The sequence below is a fragment of the Curcuma longa genome, chromosome 1 (assembly GCF_044706935.1).
Source record: "Curcuma longa cultivar G26 ecotype Majalengka, Jawa Barat chromosome 1, ITB_CL_G26_1.1, whole genome shotgun sequence".
Taxonomy (NCBI): domain Eukaryota; kingdom Viridiplantae; phylum Streptophyta; class Magnoliopsida; order Zingiberales; family Zingiberaceae; genus Curcuma; species Curcuma longa.
In genome coordinates, this window is record NC_133861.1 from 19,033,125 (window position 1) to 19,042,337 (window position 9,213).

The 9,213-nt window shown below is 38.5% G+C and overlaps 2 protein-coding genes across 5 annotated transcripts; one reads left to right on the forward strand and one right to left on the reverse strand.

Annotated features, from left to right (window-relative positions):
• Window positions 1–312: 312 nt before the first annotated feature.
• On the reverse strand, window positions 313–2,728 carry LOC141847986 (octanoyltransferase LIP2, mitochondrial-like). Its single transcript, XM_074736098.1, has 4 exons — window positions 2,572–2,728; window positions 984–1,767; window positions 792–903; window positions 313–704 (listed from the first exon to the last, which is right to left on the reverse strand). Exon 2 carries the CDS (start codon window positions 1,703–1,705, stop codon window positions 998–1,000), a length of 708 nt encoding a protein of 235 aa, XP_074592199.1. The 5' UTR covers window positions 1,706–1,767; window positions 2,572–2,728; the 3' UTR covers window positions 313–704; window positions 792–903; window positions 984–997.
• Window positions 2,729–3,587: 859 nt separating this feature from the next.
• On the forward strand, window positions 3,588–7,789 carry LOC141839013 (uncharacterized). Of its 4 annotated transcripts, none has more exons than XM_074726661.1 (10): window positions 3,588–3,790; window positions 4,120–4,286; window positions 4,414–4,518; window positions 4,649–4,705; window positions 4,952–5,032; window positions 5,528–5,562; window positions 5,850–5,939; window positions 6,032–6,188; window positions 7,255–7,375; window positions 7,458–7,789. In XM_074726661.1, the coding sequence occupies exons 1-9, from the start codon at window positions 3,640–3,642 to the stop codon at window positions 7,369–7,371; spliced, it is 960 nt and encodes a 319-aa protein (XP_074582762.1). In that variant the 5' UTR covers window positions 3,588–3,639; the 3' UTR covers window positions 7,372–7,375; window positions 7,458–7,789. The 4 variants fall into 4 exon arrangements, with proteins under 4 accessions (XP_074582762.1, XP_074582768.1, XP_074582777.1 ...); XM_074726667.1 differs by having other exon boundaries at window positions 7,509–7,789; XM_074726676.1 differs by lacking the exon at window positions 7,255–7,375 and having other exon boundaries at window positions 7,412–7,789.
• Window positions 7,790–9,213: the final 1,424 nt, after the last annotated feature.

The following is a 9,213-nucleotide window of genomic DNA, read 5'->3' on the forward strand; positions in this document are numbered from 1 at the left end:
GTTGCGTTGATCGGTTAGCTGGGTCAACTAAATTGGGGCAACTGATTGGGCATCTGTGACGGATTCAGTCATAAACGACGGCCCGGAATTGAGCTTGTAGATGAGAATTTATGGCCCAATTGGCCCAATTACTTTGTGGTGGTAGATTACTTTTTCCCCCTTTAAAAATTGGATAATTGAACTTTTGCTTTTACATTTTAGTAATAAAAAACAGATCGAAAATCAAATTAGAAAAGCCTCGGGTCACTAATTTACTGATGAAGCAAATGGGATTAGTTAAATTGCAAAAAATCAACGTAGAAAAAATGTATCTAATTTATTAGAAACATGTATAAAAAAGATTATGAATGTATAAAAGCATTGCTCTGCTCAACTCTCTTCAGTGTTGGTCCTTTCTTTGATATATCACGTCACCTCATGGTGAACCTTCAGGGGATTATTGTGAAACAGTTAAACGCTTTCTTTGAAAACACAAATCATTCAGAAATCAGCATTCTTGATTCAATAACTCTCAAGAAAAGACCGCAAAGTTCCCTCGTCACCTTGAATTCAAAGCTGACCGACCGACTTGCTGCCTTTGCAACAGTGATGTAGAAACTACAAACAACATCTAGTTAGCTAGCAATAACCAACCTTCTCCACTTGATTGTTCACTCGAGTTGGCTCTTCAGATAAATGTCAAACCTCATACTGCAGGAAAGCAACTGATGGTCGATCAATTGGTTAGGTCAGGATCGTTAAAGGAACATAAGAATATGAGCAAATGCAGGAGCAATGTGGATAATACATACACTTAGGTTCTAACCAGGTTTGTCCTTTGAACCCAGTTTAATTCTGAAATAAGAAGAGAACCTTTTCTCCCACAGTTTGTATCTCAGTGAAGAATTCAATTCCTCCAGATGCCTGTATAAGAAGCACAATGCTGTTGTTATTAGCAGTTTAAATGAAATGTCAATTAAATGAAGGAAATATGAACACCTAACCAACTCTCTCTTTGTTATTTGATTTCATCAACTGGCGAAATTAATCCACCTTGACTCCACTGTATGTCTTTGAAATGAAAAGTCTTTGCAAAGGACCGAATAAGCTGATCATGGATCACTTCATCTGCTGGTAACGGCATATGTGCCTCCCTCCTTAAGGATGTGATTCCTTTGTCTCGTATTCCACAAGGAACAATGTGCTTGAAATAGTTCAAATCGGGATCAATGTTGAATGCTAATCCATGTGAAGTGATGCCTGAAGATATCCGAACACCGATGGCACCAATTTTTCTATCACCAACCCACACCCCTGTCTCACCGGCTTTCCCAGGATGTGCATTGACACCATAAAGGGATGCTACTTCTATCATTATTGATTCGAGGCCTTCTACATACTTCCTCGCACCAAATCCAATTGCTCTCAGAGAAATTATAGGATAAATGATAGCTTGCCTTGGTCCATGGAATGTGATATCACCCCCTCTTTCTGTGTAATGAAGTTCAGCTCCCATGGCTTGGAGTTCAGATTCAGTAACTAATAAATTGTGGTCCGTTCGCCTCTTTCCAAGTGTGTAGGTTGGTGGGTGTTGAAGGGATAAGATGGTATCCTGAATATCACCCGCTTTTCTTTCACCAGAAAGCCTTTCTTGGAGTTTAAGTGCATTCAAATAGTTCACGATCCCAAATTTGTAGGCCTTGAGGGTGGTCCGTTGTAGATTCATTTGATACACCTAAGTTGGATGTGAACTAGTGCAGCTTTAGTTTAAGAGCTGAAGGAAACAGACTGAAAAAAAATGGAAGCATTAGCAGGGAATGAGATGCAATTAAAAGAAAATTGAATGATAAATTAAGTCGCCAATGTAACAAGATGGAAAGACACACCATAAATTTTCAATGAAGTACCATATGGCAAGGAACAAAATAGGAGAACCAAAGAAAATCCAAGAATTATTGTGGATTATCATTGAACAACATCAGCAAACAGGGGCTTTACAATTCTGTGCAAACAAGGGAAAGGAATTGTAGCTTGCATTATCGGTCGCAGATGATATACAATAGAAGATGTACAGCATCTTTCACAACCTTCAAATGGGTAGGGAAGAGATACGTCATACAACACAAATCTTGGAAGTCAAATTTACTCAAAGAACAAAATTTTTCAAGTTTCACTCGCTACGACATAGAAACAAACTGGCCACAAAGATTCAATTAGCCAAAAGGAGACTGCAAATAGTCAGCCATGCATACATGCCCTAATAAACAATTCTGAAAATGTGTTCCAAGTTATTTTTTTCAATACCATTTTGTGTAAAATCTTTAGTTCTAAATATGTCAACTGCAGTAACTTGATTGACAAAATAGTCTTTCTCCCAAAAAACATGTTCTCTTACTGGGGTTACCAACCAATATAATACAACAATTGAAACTCTCGATCTTATAGTCCTGATCTTGCTGACCACAAGGAACGCGCCTTTAAGGAATAACTCCAACCATACTAGTTTAGGTAGTGATAACTTAGTTCTACAATCGATCTGGTTCGCGAATGTTAACAAAAACCATGGAAAATAGGGGACGCTATCATTCATACCTAACTAAGCATTAAAGGCACCGATTGATTCTACCATCATGAGAGTTCGAGGGCGCGATAAAGCTAGCGGTGATTCGCCGTTGGAGATGGCGATGACTGGTGGCAAGGAGGCACAATGATGGGAGGCGACGATCAAGTGGGCGGAGGGATCTGAGGGTGGGAGGCGACCGAGGAAGAACGGGAAAACAAAATATATCAAACGCAAAAGATAAGGCGTGAACGATTGATCTGGTCGGACCCGAACAATAATCCGATATAAATTCCTTTTTCTCAATTGATAAAATGATCCAAAATCATATTTTTGTCGATAAAAAAATACGTAAAGCAATCAAAATTGAATTGCAGCATAATAAGTTTGGGATCTTATGAAAGGACGTGCTTTATATTTAACATTTACTAAAAAGGTATATTGTAAATAAAATTAACTTTCAGGACATATTATGAAATTAGGCAAGGGTTAAATCTTTTGCTCATCGTGATCGACTGTAATTTCTCAATTTACTTTTTCGTAGATGATCATAGAATCGACTGTATCGGACCGTTGGATGACAGATTCCACCTTGTATGAAAATAAATAAAATTTAATATATTTGTAATAATTAAATTTAAAATAGTTGTTAAACAGGTAGATTGTAAATTAAAATTATATTTTATTAAAGGACGTGCTTAAGATTTAATAGAATAATCATATATAATGAAATAAAATATATAATGCAATAAAATATCTAAAATTAAAATGATACTTATGTTTAAATGGTACTCTATTGTTAATTTCATATTTTTGCGTTAATCTTTCGTTTAATTTTCAAAATGTTGAGAAAACGTAGAAATTATGGGGCAAAATGAATGTTTTCAAAAGGCCAACTCATCTATTTCGGTCTCAGGCCCATAATCCACGGGCTGCGCAATCGTTGGTTGATTCGGGAGGAAGGCGAGAGAGATCCGTTGGCAGTGTGGTTAGGAGAGCATAGATATTGTGGATTTGTGTTCGCATCCGAGCCACCGTTGCGATTGCAACCTCAAATTTTTGTTCTCTGTAGAAGTGTGGGAGGGGGAGAAGGCGGCTTGATGGAGCTTGCCCTCGGAGCTGGTTTCCTTGGGCTAGGCAACAGTTCCCCAATTGCTCTTCCTCCAAGCGGACGCTGCTCCTTATTTCACCAGCCCCGGCTTGTTTCAAAGAGATCTCTTTCAGTATCAGTTTCACGAAGTTCCCTTCCAGGTTCCATTTCCTTTGTTTTTCTATTAATTCCCATTTCTCAACAACGAGAGCGGAAGGGTTTCATATAACTCTTTGGTTCTTGTTCATCAGAAATTGAGAGAAAAAGTGAACAAACTCCTGGTTATACTTCCTTTTTTTTGTTGAATTCCTGATTCCACCTTCTTTTGTTCTTTCAATAACCTTATTTGATTCAAATTCGAGAAAAAAAATTGATTGTTTCTATTCTGAATCAAAAGGAATAACCCCCTCACATTTTTTTTTAACAATGAATTATAAATTTAGCAATAAAATCATTGGAAATTATGTGGAAAAATGACGGAATCCCACAGAAGGTGGACTTCATGGAGAAGATGTAATGCGGATGTTTCTCAAGGACAGACAGTTAAACGGGGACTTTATTTCGAAGGTTTCTGATATGCTATGGAGGAAGGAAAATTCAAAATTTTATGAGGTTGAAGCTAATACCTTGCAAGAAGATAATCTGAAAAATGGTCAGGTGAGCCATCTTCTTTAATTTCCAGCTACTGCTGAATTGCATGGTTTATTTTCTAGACTGCTTCACTTAGTCTGGTGAGATGTTTCTGAATGTTTTCGAAGCTTTATCATTCTTTATCTTCACTTAGGTGGTAGAGACTAATAGTGACAGTGGGTTTCTCAAGCTTACAAGTACCAGAGATTGGATTTCTGGTCAAAATTCTGCACCACTTAACAAGAAAGCAGTAGCAAAGGTTTGATCGATCAAGTTACACTATACATATAATCAATCTAGGCTATCAAAAAATTGTTTGGGCCTCTTAGAGTAATTCAATTTATATAATTTCCGTTGAATAGTGCTGAACTTGATAAATCATACTACAGAATTGGCAGAATGAAAGCGAGACAAGGAAGAAACTCAACCTTCTCAAATATGAAGCGGTAGGATTCCTTTCTTCTCTAGTCAACATACCTGACTAGCATTTTATTGTAAGTTTTTATGCATTAAATTTATTACAAGGGTAGCAATTATATGTTTTATGGTCATGTTGCAATTTAATGTCTAGTCAATTCCAGTAGTTGAACTCAGCTTGTAGTTGTTGTTTTTGTACGACTATAATGTAAATATGCAATTTGTGTGACATCTAAAATTTCCAATTTTTACTTACAATTTTGGGCCTTGAGCAGCTTAAACAAGAACTGCTGTTTCTGACCATTGGGATTGGAGTTGCTTGCAGTGCTTATTGTTTGGTCATCCTCTCTTTCGAGGTACTATTCTTCTATAAGCTGATTTAGACAAAAAAAAAGTCACAATGTTTGTATCTACGGTAACATATCAATGTATCTAATGATGAGAGACTGATGTGATAATTATAAAGCATGTCAGTCTATTGCTGGTGCAAATGAATGAAATACATGCAAAATTATTTTGTTTGACATTCTTGAACACATAAGGGGTACATATACACGTGCAGAGTTGTTGCTTACTGTAAAATATAATTTCAACTGTTGACATTTTATGCAGATTGATTATATAGTACATTGGTCAACCAGATGCTAATTATTTCTTTCTACCTCTTTAAGTTTTAGCATTTGATACTCTGTTCCAGATTGTAGCTGATCCCAGTTGGGACTAACCTAATTTGGTGATGACCATAGACTGTTCCAGAAAGCAGCTTCTGAGTTGCAGTTGTCTATTTTGTTTGATGGTTTAACCTTGGTTAGAGCTTATAAGTCTAGTAATTCTATATTCTCAATGTGCAGGCATCTCTCAGTTATGCTATGGGAGTCCTTTTCAGGTTAGTTGTGTAGTCTCCCAGTAGGTTGGTCTTATTGATGGTCTCTCTGTGATCCTTTTGGTAGATTTACAACTATTTACCCATCCACTATTTTTTTTTCTGTCAATAGTAGAAGAAACCGACTTGTAAAACCTTATGAAAATTACGCAAACAATTTATAAGAGCTATACTAGTCCAGTAACATGTTAAATATCTTTATACATTAATATCTTTTGTGTTTTGTATTTGCATACTTGTATGGATACTCTAATGCTTACATGTTAGTTTTATCCTTCTTTCTAGAACAGTTGTTTGTACCTCCAGCTTTTGTATCATCACACTGACAATGTGTCGAAGGAATCTGTTCCTGAAATATTTTTGCAGAAGAAAATAAAGAAGTAAGCTTTTGAGGAATATGCTTTTGAGATTGTTAATTTCCATTACTTTTTCTGAAGCTCTTTTGAAAATTTTAAATGGCCATGTACCGCAGAATTGGAATAAGAAGTGAGGACATCGAGAATGTGTTTGAGAAAACAATAGGTGGAATCACCATATCACTTTCTTCACCCAGGCTCATGATTCCTGCTGCAATATATGGATTATGGGTCCTCTCACAACATTTTGCCAATGATTATTTTGATTTTCAGGTACTACTTGAGAAGTTGCTTAACTTGATATTAGAATATAATTTGGATGTCTGCTTTCATTTTTCCTTTTGACCTCTTGCATGGAATGAAAATATGCACATTCAAGATGCAAAATGTGGCTATCATTTTTTCACTATCTTACTAAGGGTATATCACTAGTAAGTTAACTGATTTAAAATATCTGGGTATATATCTTTTGTCATTTAAAAGATCTCTTTGGCTTCTTAAACAAGTGGAATATTTTCTTCATGATTTCTACTGAAGTGAATTTTCATATTGTTCATTTCCTTTTTTTCTTTTGTATAAGTAAACATTCAATCTTACTGTTACATTGTCTTCTGATACATTGGTATTGATGCTAACTATCAAGACAATTAGACCAGACGTTACACTGAACAGTTGTGTCACATCTTTTTGAAGCTCTGATCCACTTTCTATATGAGCCCAGCTATATGGATGTTAAGAACCTTAAATTTTCACACTGTGTAGTAGAATGCAGAAACTTGATGAGCACAGTGTCATTATATTCATCGTACTGAACTAATGATCCCATTATTATGTTTCTCTGGACTGCCGCCAACAAAATTTTCTTCATGATATATATATTACCATCAGGAAAAGCTTGGTGAATCTATGTTATCTTTTCTTGGACATATTTTTTTTTCAGTTGGACCTATCCTTTCATACATTTTTGTATGCACTAGCAATGCCCATCTGTTTATATTTTCATTTATGTTTTTGCAAGTGATTATTGATCAGTGTAGCAAACATGTAATTCTTCGACTTTATAACGTATTTGCGCATTTTGGTTTCAAGTGCTATCTATCTTTCAAGTTGATTCCTGGTTTGCATAACAAACTTATTTTATTATTTTTTTTACTTTTATTTTTTTTTATTTTAATTAATAATTAAGCGGCAACTGGACCCACTAGATTAGACAAACTTTGCAACTATTTCTGTGCTGCTTCCTTGAGAAGATGCATACTAAAGACACATTAGGGATCAATCCCAAAACCATCAGACTTGCACAAGTTTGTTTGTTCAGTTCTCTTCTTTGGATGCACAGCTAGTTCCAGGGATGTTTGGTTTTTTGGCGTATAAAGCTGCAGCTTTAGTTCAAGTATACAGAGATAACCAAGACCTACTCTTGATATTTCCAGACGATGAGACTAATAGTAGCTGAGATGGTACGACCTCACTCAACAACATTTCTTATCTTGTAGTTGCTTTTCAGTATATCGAGAGTATGCTGCACGGTGCATATTGCAGGACTTGGAAGTGTTCATTTGCCCAACAGTTACCCTCATGAGTTTCTGGCAGGATCTCAGTGAGCAGAACCTTCAACGGAAAGATTTTCAGACGCCAACAACTCTTCTCAAAGTAAGCAACGAAAGCAGGTGATGCACATCCATATTTGTCGATATGTTGTTGTCGTGAAGCTCAAAGTAACAAATCTGCTTGTCTTTCTTGTGTTTCAAGTGTCTGTTTACTTGGAGGAAAACTGCTTCCCCACAATGCCTTTGACAAATATTTCTGTTGTCGTGTTTATCAATCTCTAGTGTTTTTCGTTTACTAAATAAATATGTGATGATCGATGAGTATGATATGGTTGATACATAGAATGCTATTGTGTGCTTTGCCACCCATGCTAGCCCACAAAACTAACATGAAGACTGTTTTCATGAGTATAATCTGTGCCCCATGCTCTCAAACAACTGAAAGCCATCTTTTATTAATGGCGTGCTGGCAAAAACCTTCGAGATTTTCTACACTTGTATTAAAATTTGCAAATTACTCCAACAATAAAAAAAATAAGAAAGAAAAGAAAATCAACCGAATAAACCAACGGCGTCTCTCGAGTCTCGATCAAATAGAAACCTTCGAACCGTTGGCCCTCCTCGCTCGACTCACCCAGCTCTCCTCCCCTCCTCTTCCGGCCCACCACCGCTTCGGCGCCTCTTTCTCTTCCCGGCCGCTCCGCCGCCTTCCCAACTCCTCCAGCTAGCTCTCCCAATCCCCGAACGACCGCTGTCCTCCCCCTCCGGAACATCACCCCTCCGCCCACGGCGGCTGCCCAGCCGCCCGCCGTCCGGAGCAGCGCGCGGTCATAGTCCCGCCGGAGCTCCGGGTCTGAGAGCACCTCGTAGGCTTCCCGCGTCCGCATGAACTTCTCCACGAAGTAACCCCGCCCGCTGTCGGCGCCGTGGCACGCGTCCGGGTGCCACCGCCGCGCCTGCTGCCGGTACGCCGCCTTATCTCCTCCGGCTCCGGCCCAGCCGTCTCCGCAACCGACAGCAGCGTCATATTGGGGGGTCATATAATGAAAACGATATACCATTTGAAAAAAAGCGGACATATATATCAAGGACCACAAGACCTCGGGAAGGAATCAAATCATAATCCGAAAAAAGAGATGGTGCGATGAAAGTAATGGAACAAGGCAATGTCGAGATCATTTCCTGTTGCGGTTCTCCAATCCACCCTTCACTCACCGGCGTCTGCCGGTACGCCGCCTTGATCTCCTCCGGCCCAGCCGTCTCCGCAACCGACAGCAGCTCATACATGTAGCCCCGGCGCTAGATTCGCGACTCGGGAAGGAATCTAAAAGAGGTGGTGCGATAATAATGGAACAAGGCAAAGAGATCATTTCCTTAGGTTTCCTGTTAATCTGTGGTTAACGGATTTATATATCGGAGCTGGAGCAGAGATGAGTCAACTCGGCGAGCCCAAGGCAAAGAGGAAGACTGGACGAGTCGTCCACAGATGCTGGACATCGCGACCTCGGGAAGGAATCCAAAAGAGATGGTGCGATAGTAATGGAACAAGGGTTGAGATTCAAATCCTTTGCGTTCTTCTTTTCTCTGTTAATCTCTGTGGTTAATATGTAGCCGAAAAAAAAGAGAAACAGATGACGGATTTATATATCGGAGCTGGAACAGAGTGAGTCAACTCGGCGAGCCCAAGGCAAAGAGGAAGACTTGACGATTCTGTGTTCAGTTTGTTAAGGGAAGTTCCAGTCTCATAA

Excerpts from the sequence above, each read along its gene's own strand:
- LOC141847986 (XM_074736098.1), bottom strand. The coding sequence starts at position 1,705 with ATGAATCTACAACGGACCACCCTCAAGGCCTACAAATTTGGGATCGTG.
- LOC141839013 (XM_074726661.1), top strand. The coding sequence starts at position 3,640 with ATGGAGCTTGCCCTCGGAGCTGGTTTCCTTGGGCTAGGCAACAGTTCC. Across the intron at positions 4,706-4,951 it reads ACCTTCTCAAATATGAAGCG|CTTAAACAAGAACTGCTGTT; the intron begins GTAGGATTCCTT and ends GGCCTTGAGCAG. Across the intron at positions 6,189-7,254 it reads ATGATTATTTTGATTTTCAG|CTAGTTCCAGGGATGTTTGG; the intron begins GTACTACTTGAG and ends TTGGATGCACAG.